The 19,851-nt window shown below is 40.8% G+C and overlaps 1 protein-coding gene across 1 annotated transcript in view; it reads left to right on the top strand.

Annotated features, from left to right (window-relative positions):
* The first annotated feature begins 221 nt into the window (after nt 1–221).
* The window catches only part of HADHA (hydroxyacyl-CoA dehydrogenase trifunctional multienzyme complex subunit alpha), a 49,585-nt gene continuing 29,955 nt past the window's right edge, over nt 222–19,851 (top strand). The window contains exons 1-7 of the mRNA XM_040496249.1: nt 222–410; nt 7,724–7,765; nt 7,859–7,929; nt 9,236–9,369; nt 12,990–13,128; nt 14,056–14,175; nt 16,748–16,850. Of these exons, the coding sequence (XP_040352183.1) occupies nt 344–410; nt 7,724–7,765; nt 7,859–7,929; nt 9,236–9,369; nt 12,990–13,128; nt 14,056–14,175; nt 16,748–16,850 (676 nt within the window). The 5' untranslated portion in view covers nt 222–343. The remainder of the gene's footprint in view (nt 411–7,723; nt 7,766–7,858; nt 7,930–9,235; nt 9,370–12,989; nt 13,129–14,055; nt 14,176–16,747; nt 16,851–19,851) is intronic.

The raw sequence follows: 19,851 nt of genomic DNA, 5'->3' as shown, positions 1-19,851 counted from the left end.
TTAACCCAAGTGCCTGGACTAGACGTGACCAAGGGGCGGGTCCTGCCCAAAAGGACCCCTCACTCCCGCCAGTGAACTCCGCGGGCTGCCCACTGGCCGCCTGTATGGAAAAGCGAGCACTGCGCCTCCTCCTCCATGGGCCTCCTTCCTTCCAGCGGAGAAAGAGTCCTCCCCGCCCTGTTAGCTGGAAGCGAACGGCACGGCAAGGAGCCAGGGCAACTCGACATTGGGGGTTTTAGTCAGGCAGTATGTCGGGCGCCTGGGTGGGGCCAGGCTGAAGGAGAAAAATCCTCCACCCGCAGCCCCCACCTGAGTGCTTTCCACTCGTCCTCTTCAGCTCAAGATGGTGGCCTCCCGGGCGATAGGCAGTCTCCGCCGCTTCACTGCCTCCAGGACGCTTCGCTGCCCAGGTGAGACCTGGGTGGGAGCACCCCGCAGCCCCAGGCAGAACTCTTGGGGAGGCGCGTCTCCCTTTCGCTGTCGCCTTCCAGCCCCGCCTGGGAAACTCTGTCCTGGCTGCAGGGAAAGGATGCCCCTCTTGGACCCCCTTCCTGTGTCCTTGCGCACACTGACACCTCTTCTCTCACTGCTCCCATGCCCTGCAACGATTTCAGGCTCCGTAACCCCTAACGTTTATGAGTCCTGTCTCCCGGGTCTGGCACCTTCCGCAATTCTCGTGGCACTTCTGTGCTCATGCCCATCTTCTTTTCTTTTACGATGGCCTCGGACCTGTCCCTTCTAGATCAGGAGTTCCAGGAGGACTGGGGCAATCCAAATCCGTCACATGTTTGTGGCCCCACCGCACCTTACTCTTAACAAGAGCTGTCTTAAAAGCTTCTTAGGTGGTATTAACCAACTTTGCAAATTACTGCCACTCCCCGCTGCTTTCCCACAAAACCTTTTTTTTTTTTTTTGGTGTGCCTATTACCACATTTCAATAGAGAGCTCGACTCTTGCAGTTCCAATAATCTCGGTGTGAATGTATAGTATGTTAAATTTCAAGGGAAGGTTCTGCAGTTTACCAGAAGAAACATTTTTTTTTTATTTTTTATTTTTTTTTAATTTTTTTTTAACGTTTATTTATTTTTTGGGGACAGAGAGAGACAGAGCATGAACGGGGGAGGGGCAGAGAGAGAGAGAGACACAGAATTGGAAACAGGCTCCAGGCTCTGAGCCATCAGCCCAGAGCCCGACGCGGGGCTCGAACTCACCGAGGTCGTGACCTGGCTGAAGTCGGACGCTTAACCGACTGCGCCACCCAGGCGCCCCTCAGTCTCGATTTCTAATATGTAAGTGGTAAAATAATTTCACAGGAAATGAATTAGAGGCAAATACCGTAGTAGAAGATGTGTATTTAAATTCGACTCACTTCCCGGGGTGCCTGGTGGCTCAGTTGGTTAAGTGTCCGACTTTGGCTCAGGTCATGATCTCGTGGTTAGAGAGTTTGAGCCTAGTGTCAAGCCCCGTGCTGACAGCTCAGAGCCTGGAGCCTGCTTCCGATTCTGTGTCTCCCTCTCTCTCTACTCCTCCTCTGCTCGCTCACTCGCGCTCTCTCTCTCTAAAATAAACATTTAAAAAATAAATAAATAAACAAATTTGATTCACTTCCTTAATCCTATGTCTTCCCCCAGGGTTGAATATTGAGAAAAGCTTTTGATTGTATAACCCAAGTAACATTTTTGTATTGAAATTTGTGTCCTTGTAATCCAACTCTCTCCACTGCTGTAGTTTTAGGTCTTGTAGGTATCTTTTGAGTTAAGTTATTGGGATGATTAAGAAGTAGGACAAAGGCTTATCTCTTTTGCTGGCACAGTTGATATAGGCTAAAGTTCACCTAGCTGCTATGGAGTAATCTGTCCAGATTTGGTAATGGATACGGCTAGATTCCAAAAGCAAAGCTACCTTGTGGCTACCAACTTAATTTAGTTGCCTGTGGTTTGAATTCAAGATACATTTATACACTTATTTTCTCTTGGTTCTTTTTTTTTTTTTTTTTTTTTGTCTCTATGGCTTGAATTCGTTTCAAGATATGTTTGTACCCTTATTTTCCCCTTCGTTTTTTGTCTTTATTGATTTGGAGGAGGTGTTTTGTGTATATGTATATGGGTGCGTGTGCAGCACAGGCAGATTAGTGGTAAGAGTTTAAAATGGTTTGACCCATGGGGCGCCTGGGTGGCTCAGTCCATTAAGCGTCCGAGTTCAGCTCAGGTCATGATCTCACAGCAAGCCCCGCGTCTGGCTGACAGCTCAGAGCCTGGAGCCTGCTTCAGAATCTGTCTCCCTCTCCCTCTCTGCCCCTCCCCCACTCACGCTCTGTCTTTCCCTCTCCCTCAAGAATAAATAAACATTTTAAAACATTAAAAAATGGTTTGATCCATAAGCTAATGAGCACCAACCTGTTGTCTCAAATAGTTGGTCTTTAAAAATGCAACCCATGCCCGAGCCCTGGCACCTGCTCCATTTTCTTTTTGCTTAGCACTTACCTCCTAACTTACTTTTTTTTTTACATGTATTTATGTTTCTTGTTTTTCGGCTCTTTTTCCACCCTGTCCCTCCCACCCTGCATTCCTAGTCAGTCCATCCCCACTCTCATCCACTCTACCCTGTTCTATTCCCTGTTCCCCTCCCACTGGAATTTCCACCCTACGGGCAAAGTTCTTTTTATGCCAGACCTATTTTCACTTCTTCATTTATCTCTACTGAGGAGGAAGTGATTCTTCCTATGATATTCTTCCAGATATGTATAATCCTCTGCTGCTGTAGAATATAAGCACCACAAAGACCAGGACTTTTATCTTTTTGTTCAGTCCAAGTGCCTAGAACAGTGCATGGCAGGCCACAGTGATTTTTTGGTGTTGCTGAATCAATGAATGATTGTGAGATTTTGTTGGAAGAGCATACTCTTTAGTTGGGGGAATGCAGTGATTAAAGAACAAAGTAGTAAATAATAAGGATCAAAATTGGCGGGGGAGAGAAAGATCATTATAGATGGAATCTCTTGATAACGCCTTGTGGAAAAGGTTGGGGCCATGATACAAAACATAAAGGAAGAAGACTGGTAAATACAGATGGTACAGATTTTAAAAGATGGGAAAGCAGAGAAGGGAAGTATATCATTAGTGAGGTAGAGGCATGGGGGTTAAGGAGATGGCTGGCTGGCTTCTCCTATCTTAATTTATTTGGTTGTAGCCCTGTGACTTACAGATACGTTTATAATTATTATATCACTTTTACTTCTATCTTTATAAGAATGCCAAAATGCTCTAAGAGACTTGTTCATACAGCTAGGAAATGATAAACTTGATGTTTGAACCCAAGTCTTTTAACTCAGGTCCTTTGTCTTTGCTGATTTGGATTGCTTCAAGGAAAAATGCAGACAGAGCCAAAGATCACCTGACTCTGGTGCTTGTGTCATCCACACAGTTTTCTTTAACACGTTGCTTGCCTTTCAGACCAGTGTAAAGCTGCTATTTTCTGCGCTTTCTCTTCCTCTCCCTTAAAGAACTGCAGGATAGAGGGAAAGAAAGAGGAAGCAAGAGGCTTGGCTACCGCGACGGTCCCTCTCCTGATCCACTGCACCATCAGTGGGTTCTCCAAATCAGTGGCTCCCACATGCCCACTTGTTTGCTGTTTCAGTCTCCTTTCTAAAAACTGCAGATTCTGAGGCCCAGCCCCCTTAAATTCTGATGCTGTGGTTCTAGGTTGTATGTCGCCCAGACATCTGTGAGTATATTTGAGCCTCCCCAGCTGATTCTAATGCCTGGAATCACTTCTCAATACTGCTGTGGGAATCCCAGTCGAGCTAGATATGGTGCATTGTCTCTTGGGTCCTGCTCTGGCCATGTGTATTAGTTCCCTAATCCAGAAGGGTCCCCGCCTCCTCGTCAAATATAGACCACCCTCAACATAAGCCCCATGTTGGGATCTGTGCTAACAGCACAGAGCCTGATTGGGATTCTCTCTTTGCCTCTCCTCCAATCATGTTCTCTTTCTCTCTCTCAAAGTTAAAAAAAAAAAAAGGTTAAAATCCCTAGTAACCTCTCAGCAGCTAAACCTTTCCACCAGCCTGTGACCATCTGTTCTCTGTGACTACTCTCTCATTCTCCAAATCCCTTACCTTTATCTGGCTTAGATTTTGAGGGATCTCAAGAGTCTAAGACTGCCTTAGCATGCAGTGATAATCAAAGGTAATGAACAATAAAATTAAACCATGTTGGTCATTTTATGTCATGGTAGTATTCTTTTTTTTTTTTTTTTTTTGGAGAGCACAAGTTGGGGAGGGGCAGAGAGAGGAGGACAGAGGATCCCAAGCAAGCTCTGCCCTGACAGGCTGACAGCAGTGAGCCCGATGGGGGGGCTCGAACTCTCAAACTGAGAGATCAAGACCTGAGCTGAAGTTGGAGGCTCAGCTGAGCCACCCAGGTGCCCCAACCTTTTTTTTTTTTTTTTTTAATGCACTCCTAAGTTAGGCAGGCACTCCACACTCTCTTTAATTATGCTTGTGATTCCAAGACTGTATATAGCCCCTAATGTAGCCCAAATGCAGTATGGTTTCACTGAAAATTAGACATAAAAAAAAGTTTTAATACTAGTAACTAAGAATGAAATAATGATGGAATATTATTCAACTGTAAAGAATAAAATCTTAACCACTTGCAATAACGTGAGTAGTGCTAGAGAGTATAATGCTAAGTGAAATAAGTCAGAGAAAGATACCATATGAACTCACTCATGTGGAATTTAGGGAACAGAACAAACGGGCGCCTGGGTGGCCCAGTTGGTTAAGTGTGCCGACTTCAGCTCAGGTTATGACTCATAGTTTGTGGGTTTGAGCCCCGTGTCAGGCTCTGTGCTGACAGCGCAGAGCCTGGAGCCTGCTTCAGATTCTGTGTCTCCCTGTCTCTCTGCCCCTCCCCTGCTTGTGCTCTCTCTCAAAAATAAATAAACATTTAAAAAAAATTTTTTAGTTAAAAAAGAACAAACAACCAAAAGAAAAAAGCGACAAACCAAGAAACAGACTCATAACTATAGAAAACAAACTGATGGTTACCAGAGGGGAGATGGTAGAAGGGATGGGTGAAATAGGTGATAGGGATTAAAGAGTGCACTTATCGTGAAAAAATATATAAAAGGAAAGAAATTAAATTTACCAATATTTAGTGTATGAATTGATAAAGGTAAATGTACATAAGTTATTTTAAAAAGAAGGAAATAAATACTGAGGGAAAGCTAGCACAGAGGGATACATGAAGGAGCCACTGGATATTATTAAAGTACCAATTCTTGGGACACCTGCGTGGCTCAGTCAGTTAAGCGTCCTACTTAAGCTCAGGTCATGATCTCACAGCTCCCAGAATCGGGCTCTGTGCTGACAGCTCAGAGCCTGAAGCCTGCTTCAGATTCTGTGTCTCCCTCTCTCTGCCCCTCCCTCGTTCATGTTCTGTCTCTCTCTCTCTGAAAAATAAACATTTAAAAAATAATAAAGCACTAATTCTTTATTGTATTTGATATTACTTTAAAACTTATGCCTTTTCCTGGATACATGTGTTTCCTGTGTACTGCTATTACGGTTAATAATTATTAAGGGATGATTTTTTTATTTTTAGAGCTAAAGAGAAAACTTCTCTAAGATATTGGACAAGGTTTGGAAGATGTGGGTAGGGAGAAGAAAGCAATTAAAGAGGCGTAGTTTGAAGTGGTTTAATATGGTTTGAAGTGACATGTGGTCTGAAGTGCAGCATGAATATGAAAGAGAAAGGAAGAAAGAGCAAGGTGTTTTTAAAGAAGTTTGGAAGTTGTAACTAACGGATATGGACCCAGTGCTGGCCTCCAGAATAGCTTGGTTACTGCTTAGAGCAAGACGTTTGTATGAGAGCGGGGCAAAGGTGACCCTTCAATGCTAGAAAGGACGTAGAGTAATGCCCAGAACAAACTGAATTTTTGCGTAGGAATTTCCCAGTGTTCCTTACTTTCGATCTGTAGTCCAGTTTGAAAGACCCCCTGTCGGGACTCCTCTCGTGATGACTTGTGCTCAGTATGTCATCTCATCAGTGTTATGCAGGAGAGCGTGAAGTAGTGAAGTGACTAGGAAAAAGGGAGAAGAGGAGCTGGTCTGTGTCATCCCCAGGGTAGGAATATCCTTGGTGGAGTGCAATATGGACCTGTTCAGTTGGAAATTCTTAAGAGTATGACTGGAATATTCCATAAATGGCCACTAGTGCCCGTTGATTTCACTTTTTTTTTTAAGTTTTTGCTTGAATTTTGTTTGAGTTTATTTTCTTATTTTATTTTTATTTTAACTTATTTGAGTTTAGCTAACATACAGTGTAATATTAGTTTCAGGTGTACAATATACTGATTCAGCACTTCCATACATCACCCAGTGCTCATCACAGGTACATTCCTTAATCCCCATCACCTATTTAACCCATTCTCCCACTTACCCCCTTTTGGTAACCATCAGTTCTCTGTAATTAAGAATCTGTTTCTTGGTTTGCCTCTCTCTTTTTTTCCCTTTGCTCATTTGTTTCGTTTGTTAAATCCCACATATGAGTGAAATCATGCAGTATTTGTCTTTCTCTGACTTATTTTGCTTAGCATAGTACTCTCTGGCTCCAACCGTATGGTTGCAGATGGCAAGATTTCATTCTTTTTTAGGGCTAATATTCCATTCTATATAATTTTACTTTGGATCATTTCTCCATAAAAATACAAGAGGATGTGGGGTGCCCAGGTGGCTTAGTCAGTCGAGCGTCCAACTCTTGATTTCGGCTCAGGTCATGATCCCAGGATCATGGGATCTAGCCCTGTGTCAGGCTCCGTGCTGTGCATGGAGCCTACTTGGAATTCTTTCCTATTGCTGCTCTAACAGATTCCCACAAATTCAGTGTCTGAAGCAATACAAATTTATTATGTATGTCAGAAACGAGTCTCATTGGGCTAAAATCAGAGGTGTTGCCAGGGCTGTGTTCATTCAGGATGCTCTATGTTCATTCTGGAGAAGTCATTTCCTTGTCTTTCCTAGCTTCCAAGGCCACCTGTATTCCTTGACTTCTTCCAAGCCCGCAAAGTAGGGCTAAGTTCTCATGTTGCCATCTATCTGGTACTCTTTGACTGTCTCTTCTTTACAATTACATCGGGCCCGTCTGGATAATCCGGGCTACTCTCCCTATGTTTGGGTCAGTTTTAATTCCATTCGTACCCATGATTTCCTTTGCCGTATAACCTAACATATTTACAGTTTCTGGGACCTGGACATCTTTTTTTTTTTTTTACTGTTTATTTATTTTTGAGCAAGAGAGAGAGGGAACACGCACGCAAACGAGGAAGGGGCAGAGAGAGAAGATCGGAAGTGGGCTGTGCACTGACAGCAGAGAGCCCAATGTGGGGCTCGAACTCGTGAACCATGAGATCATGCCCTGAGCAGAAGTTGGGTGCTTAACGGACCGAGCCACCCAGGTGCCCCAGGGACCTGGACATCTTTGAGGGGGGATTCTTCTACCTACCACATTTAATATCTAAATAATTTTATAAGCTGATAATTAAAGTGAAAAAGGTATGGTAGTAGTCACAATCATGGTCCAGAATACATTAATCTCATTTTGGTTTTTTGTGGTTATAAATTCCAGCTTTGTTATATTTAGCAGGTACTATAGAAACTCCTAATTTTGTAATTGAATTTGAATCAAAATAGTAATTAAATTTGAATACCTTTTTCTTGCAGGTTATACCTGCCGCAACTTTTCAGCATCTTCTGCTTTGCTAAGTAAGTTTAATTTCTTGTCGACATGCTTACATTGCTTTTTAGATTTGTTTAGCAATAAACATGTTTACGACTAAATTATCCTTCTCTTTTTAGCCAGAACCCATATTAACTATGGAGTCAAAGGGGATGTGGCTGTTGTTCGAATTAACTCACCCAATTCAAAGGTACCTAATTTAACTTGCTGCAGTCTATGTCTACTAACTACATTCATGAATCCAGTGCTAAATAAGAAAGAAAGAAAAATCCACCAGTCTGACAGTAATCTTATATGAATTTGTAGTTGTAATAGTTAGTTTGACAAATTGCTCAAAGGAATACAGTTTTCTGGAGCAGAGGTCCTTGACTAAGAATTCCTTCTAGTTGACCTTAAGTGTCAGGTTAACATCAAGGATTAGTGAAATTAGCCTTCTGTTACTGTGTAGAATATGGAGGTGATTTACTAGATAAGAACCAAAGCGCACACTCTGTTTATGAACTCACCTATCCATCTTAACTACCTACCAGGTTGTTAAACAGGCTTTCTTCATTACCTGCCCGCTGTAGTCATTATTCATAGAAAATTGCCTGGGTTAAATGTGGGTGTTAAGATTCCTGAGGAACTGGAATGACAGTGCAGTTCTCATGTTGGAAGTCAAGTTCTGTTCCAAGTGGAGCTTCATTTGTTTTTGGCAACTTCAACGAAGCATTAATCCAGTCTTTGCCAAGAAGACCTCTGTTGCAGGAGCTTATGCTTTTCCCCCATCTAAAATGGGTGTCAAGTTTTGTTATTAGAGGTCTAGAGGGAACAGCAGTACCTAGATGGAGGCAGTTAACAACTATCACAAATTAAGGAAAACAAGAGCCAATCTTCCTCACTAGAGTAAATTTTGGTGCCCACTGACCAATGATTCAAACTTAAGCTATTTTTTCCAAATTTTCTAAGTTGAGCATTTTTTCTGAACACAAAACAACACATGCCTACAGTGGGAAGTTTTAAAGCTATAAAGAAGAAAATAACAAATCATTCATACTACAAACCCAAAGATAACCACTTTTAACATTTAGTCTAGTTTCAACAAATAATATTTACAAAGTAAAATCATACTATAGGTCTAATTTTGAGTTCTTTTATTCTTAATGTTATACAAACTTTTCCATACCAACAAATTCCATAGACTTATTTGTAGCCTGCATATGTTTTGAACTCTTTAAGAGTATGACCCTTCTTTGAGTAGTTCCTTCCAAACTACTTCCAAAGAAGTAGTTCCTTCTTTGAGTAGATCTATTTTTAAAGGGAGGGTGCTTATGGTTGGCCAAAGCTGAATAGAAAACTACTGGGTTTAGATTTTTCCCCCTGCCTCTCTTGCTTCTAACAATATATTTCTGCTGGATAAACAAATTTCCTATGATCAAAATAGCATTTCATGGTGATTTGCACATCTGATGCTTCAGATTTAAACCCTTAGATTTATATGTATTTCCCTTTGGCAGGTAAATACACTGAGCAGAGAACTGCAATCAGAGTTCATAGAAGTAATGAATGAAATCTGGGCTAATGATCAAATCAGAAGTGCCGTCCTTATCTCATCAAAGCCAGGCTGCTTTATTGCAGGTGCTGACATCAAGTAAGTTTTCAGAAATTTGAAGTCACCTTTGATCTTGGCTAATAGTATGTTTCTTAGGCCTAATCATTCCTCCATTTATTTTTTTTTTTATAAATTTTTTTTTCAACGTTTATTTATTTTTGGGACAGAGAGAGACAGAGCATGAATGGGGGAGGGGCAGAGAGAGAGGGAGACACAGAATCGGAAACAGGCTCCAGGCTCTGAGCCATCAGCCCAGAGCCTGACGTGGGGCTCGAGCTCACGGACCGTGAGATCGTGACCTGGCTGAAGTCGGACGCTTAGCCGACTGCGCCACCCAGGCGCCCCTCATTCCTCCATTTAAAAGAAGACAGAAGTAAATTCTCTGAAAGTTTTCTTTTTTAAAATTATTTACACAAATGTGTTAAAGTTGGTAAAAAAAAAAAAAGGGGGGGGCTTGTTGCTTAAACCATGTAAGACTAACCGTTCCTTAAAGAAGTTGAAAGGAGTTCTAAGAAAAATATTTGAGTAGAATAAAAAAAATACTATAAAATTAAGCTAACAATGTGGTGCCCCTCTTTTTTTTTTTTAAACCCAACAGACCATTAAATATTTAAAAGTTTGAAAATACCATGTTAACAAGGACTTGGACAAATGAGACAGATAATATATTACTAGTAGGAATGCCAGTTGGTACAGCAACTTTGGAAAACATTTTGGCAGCATTTAATAAAATTGAAAATGCACATATCATATAATTCAGTGATATTCTTCTAGCTATACATGCTAGAGAAATCCCACCCTTTTTTTTTAAGGACCCATTTATGGGGATGTTCAGCCCTGTGTAGTTAAAATAATGAAGAATTTAAAGCAATTAAGTGTCAGTCTGTAGGGAAGTGGATGAGTAAACTGTGGTATTTTCACATGATAAAATACTACAAAATGATTCAAAGGAATTAACTAGATCCACAACATAATGTTAGAACTTAAAGACATAATGTTAAGTTTAAAAAAAAAAAAAAAAAGCAAGTTGTAGAATGTTCTATACAGTATGTAGTTTATGTAAACGTTTTAATATTTTTTCTTAAGATTATTTATTTTGAGAGAGAGAATCCCAAGCACTGACAGTGCAGAGCCTGACGCAGGGCTTGAACTCAATGAACCGTGGAGATCATGGCCTGAGCTAAAATCAAGAGTTGGAAGCTTAACCGACTGAGCCACCCAGGCACCCTACTTTATGTAAACATTTTAAAATCACACATAAAATGTCTTATGTTATTTATGGATACAAATGTGTCGTTGGTCTGGAAGGATACACTGCAAACATTCGAAAATGGTTGTTTCAGGGTAAATGAAGTGACTGTTAAAAACTTGAGTTTGTCAGGGGCGCTTGGGTGGCGCAGTCGGTTAAGCGTCCGACTTCAGCCAGGTCACGATCTCGCGGTCCGAGTTCGAGCCCCGCGTCGGGCTCTGGGCTGACGGCTCAGAGCCTGGAGCCTGTTTCCGATTCTGTGTCTCCCTCTCTCTCTGCCCCTCCCCCGTTCATGCTCTGTCTCTGTCTGTCCCAAAAATAAATAAACGTTGAAAAAAAAAATTTAAAAAAAAATAAAAAAAAAAAACTTGAGTTTGTCAGACTGAACTTTAGTGATGCAGCTAATATTTTGTTATTTTTTAATGGTAAGATTTATGCATATATAATTTGTTTACAGTTCTTTAAAGCATTTATAAGGACTCTGTCTCTCAAAAATAAACATTAAAAAAATTTTTTTTTTAAAAACGGGCACCTGGGTACTCAGTCGGTTAAGCGTCCGACTTTGGCTCATGTCATGATCTCACAGTGTGTGAGTTCGAGCCCGCATCGGGCTCTGTGCTGACAGCTCAGAGCCTGGAGCCTGCTTCGGATTCTGTGTCTCCCTCTCCCTCTGCCCCTCCCCTGCTCGCACTCTGTCTGTCTCTCAAAAATAAATAAACATTAAAAAAAAAATTTTTAGGGGCGCCTGGGTGGCGCAGTCAGTTAAGCGTCCGACTTCAGCCAGGTCACGATCTCGCGGTCCGTGAGTTCAAGCCCCGCGTCGGGCTCTGGGCTGATGGCTCAGAGCCTGGAGCCTGTTTCCAGTTCTGTGTCTCCCTCTCTCTCTGCCCCTCCCCCGTTCATGCTTTGTCTCTCTCTGTTCCAAAAATAAAATAAACGTTGAAAAAAAAATAAAAAAAAAAAAAAATTTTTTAGGGGTGCCTGGGTGGCTCAGTCGGTTAAGCGGCCGACTTCAGCTCAGGTCACGATCTCACGGTCCGTGAGTTCGAGCCCCGCATCAGGCTCTGGGCTGACAGCTCAGAGCCTGGAGCCTGCTTCCGATTCTGTGTCTCCCTCTCTCTCTGCCCCTCCCCCATTCATGTTCTGTCTCTCTGTCTCAAAAATAAATAAACGTTAAAAAAAAATTAAAAAAAAAATTTTTTTAAAGCATTTATAAGCAGGTGAGATGCTTAGTGTTAGTTTAATGGCTTAAAATGTTAACAGCTGTTAATTCTGTCAAACTATGAGTATTTGTTATATTATTCTTTGTACCTTATACAACGATAGCCAGCATTATAGGCTGAGTAATTTGTACCTAAGGTGTCTGTATAGTTTCAAACCTTGCTCCACATTGTGTACTCTTTTTGTTTGTGCATAGTAATTAAGAATTTATAAATATTTAATGTGTATTTCTTAGAAAAAGCAAAATTATCTGTATCAAGTGCTTTTTATTCTAGCTCAGTTATTTGAGCCTAGCAAGACACTGATGTCTCAGGGCGCCTGGGTGGCTCAGTCGGTTAAGCGTCCGACTTCAGCTCAGGTCATGATTTCATAGTCTGGGAGTTCAAGCCCCGCGTCGGGCCCTGTGCTGACAGCTCAGAGCCTGGAGCCTGTTTCAGATTCTGTGTGTCCTTCTCTCTCTGCCCCTCCCCTGCTCATGCTCTCTTTCTGTCTCAAAAGTAAATAAAAACATTGAAAAAAAAAAAAAAAAGACACGGATGTCTCACTAAGCTACCTGGCTGTAGCTTTCTGTATCCATGGGAAAATACTTGCAGCTTCTGTGAAGCTAGCTGAGCAGCTCCCAGTATATAAAATGACAAAAACTTGTTATCTTTGACCAAACATACAAAATTCACAGTTTAAATGTTTTCAAGACCAAAGTAACAAGTGAAACAAACTGAAATGAAAGGACATTGAATGCAACATTAGTGTGGTGAATCTTTTTTAATCATTAGGAGATCTAAAAACAACTTGAAAGTGTTTTTTTTCCACTGTCATTTTGATTAGCTTTCAATCTGAGGGTTACTTATAGTGAACATGTTTAATGTGATAGGAAAATATTTACCAGAAGATGATTTTTCTCAGGTACAGAGTTTTGTAATCTAATGATTTTTTTAATAGAAAATAAAATTTTCAACATGTTTTGTTTCGTGTTCTCTGGATCCGGAAATCTAACATTCTTTATGGAGAGATGATGTAGCTGATATTAGTGCTATCTGAGGCAAAACCATTCTTAAACTTCTGAGTATTTGAAGATTCACTATCAAGTATTGACATATGATAGGGTAAGGATACAGTGGATGACATATTGAACCAAAGTAGGGTATAATTTTATCTTTGTTTCTTTTCTCTGCTTTCTTGTTTGCTGCAGCATGTTAGCCTCTTGTAAGAGCGCGGAAGAGGTAACGCAGCTATCGCAGGAAGGCCAGAGAATGTTTGAGAAACTTGAGAAGTCCACAAAGCCTATTGTGGCTGCCATCAGTGGATCCTGCTTAGGAGGAGGACTTGAGGTATAGATTTATTCCAAAGTCTTTGAGACACTGTTGAGCATGTTGGTGGGAATTACAAGCTGCTAACCTGTAGGCTACTCTTTTGCCTGCAAAATGTTCTTGGAGGAGAATCAGCTTTTTAGTCATCCTCATGGCACAGAGCAAGTAAACCAAAGTGTGATGTATTCATTTTTATAAGTTTAGAAGTTTTGAACTAGATCTCTAAGGTCTCTTTCAATTCCAAAAACCTGGTTCAGGTTTGCAGGGCAAAGATTCAGAAGTGTGATTCATGCTCTTGAGCTACTGAAGTCTAGATGAGACACACAGAGCATAATATGTGCGTAAGTGCTTTGTAAATAGTAAAGATGGTGAATAATGTCAGATCTGAGAAGAGATGCTTACTAGACTGGAGCATGTAGGAAAAGAGAGGGAAAAATAAAATAACATTTATTGAGCATTTATCACATGCTGAGCTCTGTGATAAACACTTTGATATATATTAATTAAGGAAACATATGCCTGGTCCTAAAAGACAAAATCATTCCACCTATGGGTATGGTATGAGCAAAGACAAAGGTAAGCAAAACCTATTAGGACATCATAAGTAGGCCTTCTTGATTGAAAAGGAGGGTCTCTAGATGGTACAGGCCTTCTTAACTTGGCATGCAATGCACATGGTTTGTGCACTTTTCTATTGAGAGCTTCCATAGCTTTCAGCAGATTTTTAGGGAGATCCACACCCCCCAAAAAAAGGTTAATAAATTAAGGGGAAAGTATGAAATAAGACTAGAAAGAGAAATTATAGAAAGCATCAAATGCCAGCCTAGTGAATTTCCATTTATTCTGTGGGCACATTCCTGCATTAAGTAATCTTTAGACCCTCACATAACCTAAGGTTTTATAAATGTACATTTTCTAACATTCTGATTTTCTTTCATTTGTTTGAAGCTTGCCATTTCCTGCCAATACAGAATAGCCACAAAAGATAGGAAGACAGTATTAGGTACCCCTGAAGTCTTGCTGGGGATCTTACCAGGAGCAGGAGGCACACAAAGGCTGCCCAAAATGGTGAGTATAAGCCCCCTTGTGACCTTTAGAACCTCATTACCTATAGGCCCCTTTAGATCTATTTCCTCTGGTACAAAAGGCATAACATGGGTATTCATTGTAGAATTTAGAACCAAAATAAAATACGAGTGTATAGGATCCACAACAAATTTTAGGGGCACCTGGGTGGCTCAGTCAGTTAAGCATCCAGCTTTGGCTCAGGTCATGATTTCCTGGTTCGTGAGTTCAAAGCCCCATGTCGGGCTTTGCACTGACAATGCAGAACCTGCTTGGGAGTCTCTCTCTCCCTCTCTCTGCCTCAACCACTTCTCTCTGCCCCTTCCCCACTTGTGTGTATGTGTGCACAAATAAACTTTTAAAAAAATAACAAATTTTATTCCTGGTGTTTAGTTTTTCAATTCCACTTTTTATTTTTTTAATTCCTTGATCAAAATGATTGATCAAGGGGGCACCTGGCTGACTCAGTCGGTTAAGTGTCCAACTCTTGATTTTGGCTCAGGTCATAATTTCACAGTTCAAGGGATTGAACCCGCAGCAGGCTTGCTTGAGATTCTCTCTCTCCCTCTCTCTGCCCCTCCCCTGCTTATGCACGTGCTCTCTCTCAAAATAAATAAATAATAACATTTTTAAAACTTAAAAAAATGTTTTTTAATTATTTATTTATTTGATCAAGGTTCTTTGTTAGTCTCTGAGGAAGTATAAAGATAAATAAGATACATGTTTATCTTTCTGGAACTTGCAGTTTTTTAAAGATTTTATTTATTTTTTACCTTTTTACCTTTTTTTTTTTTTACCTTTTTAAAGATTTTTTTTTTAAGATTTTTTTTTTAAAGTTTGTTTATTTATTTTGAGAGAGACAGAGCATAGGGAGGGAGGGGCAAAGAGAGAGGGGGACAGAAGGTCTGAAGTGGGCTCTGTCCTGACAGCAAAGACCCGGATGTGGGACTCAACAGACTCACGAACTGTGAGATCATGACCTGAGCTGAAGTCAGACACTTAACTGACTGAGCCACCCAGGCGCCTAAGATTTTATTTTTAAGTGATCTCTATACCCATGAAGGGGTTTAAATTTCCAGCCCCAAAATCAAGAGTTGCATGCTCTACCGACTAAGCGAGTCCAGTGCCCTTTGAGCTTACGGTTTACTTTGTTCCTTCTGTGCACAGTACCATTTTACCGGTTTTTCAAATCCATGGGTCATATTTCATGATAAATATAAGAGGCAGCCCTTTCTCCTGACTTGGATGATCTCATTGCTGTATTCTGTAGAACCAGCAGCCAACCAGACTTCTGAATTCTTAAGAAGGGAAGCATATCAGACCTGGAGGCCGCAGAGCAATCTTAATATCCGACTTGAGGGCCCGCTGAGCCTTACAGCTTTGGGCACCATTGACTGCTCAGTGAAAACAAGGCTCCGCAGAAATACTCTTTGTGGGGAAGTTGATATCAGCTGGGCACAGAAAAATGGGAAGATTTATAGTGTTAATTTTCTGATAATAAGTGTGCATTCCTTTACTGAAATTTTCAAGAGAATTTATTGAAAGAATTGATATGGGTATAGAAAATACTGCTGAGTTTCTTTTGTTGTTTAATTGGTATGTTGCTAGAAACCATTCTTCTAGTAACTGCATAAGAAGCCCTGAGTGAGTTTTGTTTTTAAGCCTAAAATGCTTTTTATATTTTTTTAAGCGTGTATTTATTTTGAAAGAAAGAGAGAAAGTGTGCACAAGCAGGGGAAGGGCAGAGAGAAAGGAAGAGAATCTCATGCAGCTCCATGCTGTCAGGGCAGAGTCCAGCATGAGGCTCAGTACCCTAAACTGTGAGATTGTGATCTGAGCTGAAATCAAGAGTCAAACCAACTGAGTTGGTTTGGTCAATTCAACCAACTGAGCCGCCCAGGCACCCATTTAAGCCTAAAGTTCTTTATCAAAGACATTATCAAAACTACCAAATTTCTCAACCTCCACTAATTCCAGTAAAGGAATTTTAAGTATCGGGGCACGTGGGTGGTTCAGTCAGCTAAGCATCCGGCTTCAGCTCAGGTCATGATCTCACAGTTTGTGAGTTCAAGCCCCACATTGGGCTCTGTGCTGACAGCTCAGAGCCTGGAGCCTGTTTCCGATTCTGTCTGTCTGTCTGTCTGTCTGTCTCTCTCTCTCTCTCTCTCTCTCTCTCTCTTTCTCTTCCTCCCCTGCTCATGCTCTCTCTTTCTAGAAAATAAAGATTTTAAAAAAAAAAAAGGAATTTTAAGTATTATATAAATGACATAATATGTAAGTGCAGAATTTTAGGAAACATGAAATTATTTCTCCACCTTATCTATTTCATAAGACAGAAATCTTAACATTTGAATTAAAAGAAGAAATACAGACATTTTAGCTTCCACTGGAGGTGTCTAATCCCACAGTTACCTAAAACGTGTATTGGTGTGTAAAAATTAACTGATTGGTAGATAGCATAGAAATCTGGTTTGATTTTTCTCATTTTAATATTTGCTCAGTTGAATGAATTGTAAACTGTAATTGTCACTCTCATATTTTTTCCCCTGTACTCTGATCCTTGCTTTCATGTTAGGTGGGTGTGCCTGCTGCTTTTGACATGATGTTGACTGGTAGAAACATTCGTGCAGACAGAGCAAAGAAAATGGGACTAGTTGACCAATTGGTGGAACCCCTGGGTAAGTGGTAGCGTGCCTCAGAGTTGGGCCTTATGAATTTATTTATTAAAGAGTTAATGTCTTGAATATTGGTTAGAGTAAAATTCATACTCTTAAGAAATGAGTCATTCTGAAGAGTGAAGTTTTCTAAGTATAGCTAATACTGAATCATTTCCAACATCACCCCAACTTCTTGTTTTATTTTATAAATTGCACATCAAGAGTACAGAATTGAATCAAGTCATTATTTTTGGTTCTTAAATTACCTGTATCATTATTCATAAAAACCTTCCTTCAGGGGCGCCTGGGTGGCGCAGTCGGTTAAGCGTCCGACTTCAGCCAGGTCACGATCTCGCGGTCCGTGAGTTTGAGCCCCGCGTCGGGCTCTGGGCTGATGGCTCAGAGCCTGGAGCCTGTTTCCGATTCTGTGTCTCCCTCTCTCTCTGCCCCTCCCCCGTTCACGCTCTGTCTCTCTCTGTCCCAAAAATAAATAAACGTTGAAAAAAAAAATTTTTTAAAAATAAAAAAATAAAAAAAAAAAAACCTTCCTTCAGTTTTATGCATCTGTTTTAATACTACAATAAACATGTATGAAACAACCTGAGGATATTAACAGCAGTTGACATCTACAATGTGCCGCTTCCTCCATACAGCATCTTTTCCTCCTCTGACCCAAGGAAACCACTGTTCCACATTGTGTGTTTGTCACTGTCTTGCATTTCTTAAAAATCAGCATTACTGAGGGACACCTGGGTGGCTCAGTCAGTTAAGCATCCACCTCTTGATTTCAGCTCGGGTCATAATCTCGTGGCCGTGGTTGTGGTCATAAGAGCAAGCCTTGTGTCGGGCTCCACACTGGGTGGAGCCTGCCTGAGGTACTCTGTCTCTCTGCCCCTCTCTCTCCCGTGCATGTGCACTTTCTCTCTTTAAAAAAAACAAACAAACAGCATTATTGAGATGTTATTTATGTGACAATAAATTTACCAATTTTTAATGTACACTTTGAGTTTTGACAAGTGTATATAGCTGTGTAAACACTACCCCAATCATATAATAGGATGTTTTTAGTATATAGCTTTTTGTGTCTTCTCTCATTTAGCCTAATGTTTTTGAGATTCCTCCGAGTTGTCACATATGTCAGCAATTCCTTCCCATTGCTCAACATTATGCCATTGTATAGGTATACCATAATTTGTTTATCCATTCAGTAAATGATGGAAATTAAGTGTTTCCAATTTGGGGCCGTTCAAAATAAAGCTGCTGTGAACATTCATCCACAAGTCTTTACGTGGATGTATATTTCATTTCTCTTGGACAAATACCAAAGCGTACATTGGCTGGATCATATGATAGATGTGTGTTTAGCTTTTAAGAAACTGTCAAACTGTTTTCTCAAAGTGGTTATACCATTTTGCATTCCTACCAGCAGTGTATGAGAGTTCTAGTTACCAACCACTTTGCAAGGTCAGTCTTTTTAATTTTAGAGCTTTTTCTTTTCTTTTTTTTTTAAGAGAGAGAGAGAGCGCGAGCATGAGCAGGGGTGGGGCAGAGTGAGAGAGACTGAATCTTAAGCTAAGTATAGAGCCCAATGCGGGGCTCAGTCTCACAACCACAAGATCATGACCTGAACTGAAATTAAGAGTTGGACGCCAGGCACCCCTAATTTTATTTTTTTAAAAAAAATTTTTTTTTTCAACGTTTGTTTATTTTTGGGACAGAGAGAGACAGAGCATGAACGGGGGAGGGGCAGAGAGAGAGGGAGACACAGAATCGGAAACAGGCTCCAGGCTCTGAGCCATCAGCCCAGAGCCTGACGCGGGGCTCGAACTCACGGACCGCGAGATCGTGACCTGGCTGAAGTCGGACACTTAACCGACTGCGCCACCCAGGCGCCCCCAGGCACCCCTAATTTTAGACCTTCCAATAGAAGTGTAGTAATATCTCATTGTGGTTTTAATTTATATTACTCTAATGACCAGAGTCATTAAGTTTCTTTCATGTGTTTATATGCCTTCTGTATATATTCTGGTAAAGTGTCTGTTGAGATGTTTTGCCCATTTTGATTGAGTTTTTCTTTTTGAGGTTTTTTTTAATGTTTTTTTAAATTTATTTTTGAGAGAGAGACAGAGTGTGAGCAGGACACAGAATCTGAAATAGGCTCCAGGCTCTGAGCTGTCAGCACAGAGCCCGATGCGGGGCTCAAACTCGTGAACTGTGAGATCATAACCTGAGCCGAAGTCAGCCATTTAACCGACTGAGCCACCCAGGTGCCCCCTCTTATTATTGAGGTTTTGGAGTTCTTTTTATTAGGATACGAGTCCTTTGTGAGATCTGCAAGTATTTTCTCCCTGTCTGCAGCTTGTCTTTTCATTTCTAAATGCAGAAATTCTTAATTTTGAAGGAAGCCCATTGTATCAGGATCTTCTTTCATGGATCATGCTGTTGGTGTTGTATCTAAGAAACTTTTTTCTTTCTTTTTTTTTAATGTTTATTTATTTTAGAGAGAGAGGGGTGCAAAGGGGGCTCTGTGCTGACAGCAGAGAGCCAGATGCAAGGCTCAAACTCAAGAAACGTGAGATCATAACCTGAGTGAAGTCAGACTCTTAACCAACTGAGCCACCCAGGCACCTCTAAGAAATCTTTTCTTAATAAGACCACAAAGATCTTCTCCTGTATTTTCTTCTGGAAGTTTTGTGGCTTAGCTCTTTCATTTTGGTCTGTGACCCATTTCAAGTTAACTTTATGATGGTATGAGGTAGATTGAGTTTTGTTTGGGGTTTTTTTTTGCAAATGAATATCTAATCTCTTGACACAGTTTATTGAGAAGACTCCTCTTTCTCCCTTGAATTACCTTGACACCTTGGTCAAAAATCAGGTGTTTGGTCTGCATCTGGATTTCCTGTCTCCAGTTATCTAAATGTCTTTACTTAAGCCAATAGCATACTGTCTTCCTTATTGTGTTTTAGAAAATCTTGAGGGGCGCCTGGGTGGCGCAGTCGGTTAAGCGTCCGACTTCAGCCAG

Source organism: Herpailurus yagouaroundi, unplaced genomic scaffold (assembly GCF_014898765.1).
Source record: "Herpailurus yagouaroundi ecotype Mexico unplaced genomic scaffold, PumYag 188, whole genome shotgun sequence".
NCBI lineage: Eukaryota > Metazoa > Chordata > Mammalia > Carnivora > Felidae > Herpailurus > Herpailurus yagouaroundi.
The sequence above is the reverse complement of the archived record's forward strand: the minus strand, read 5'-3'. Positions and strand labels throughout refer to the sequence as shown.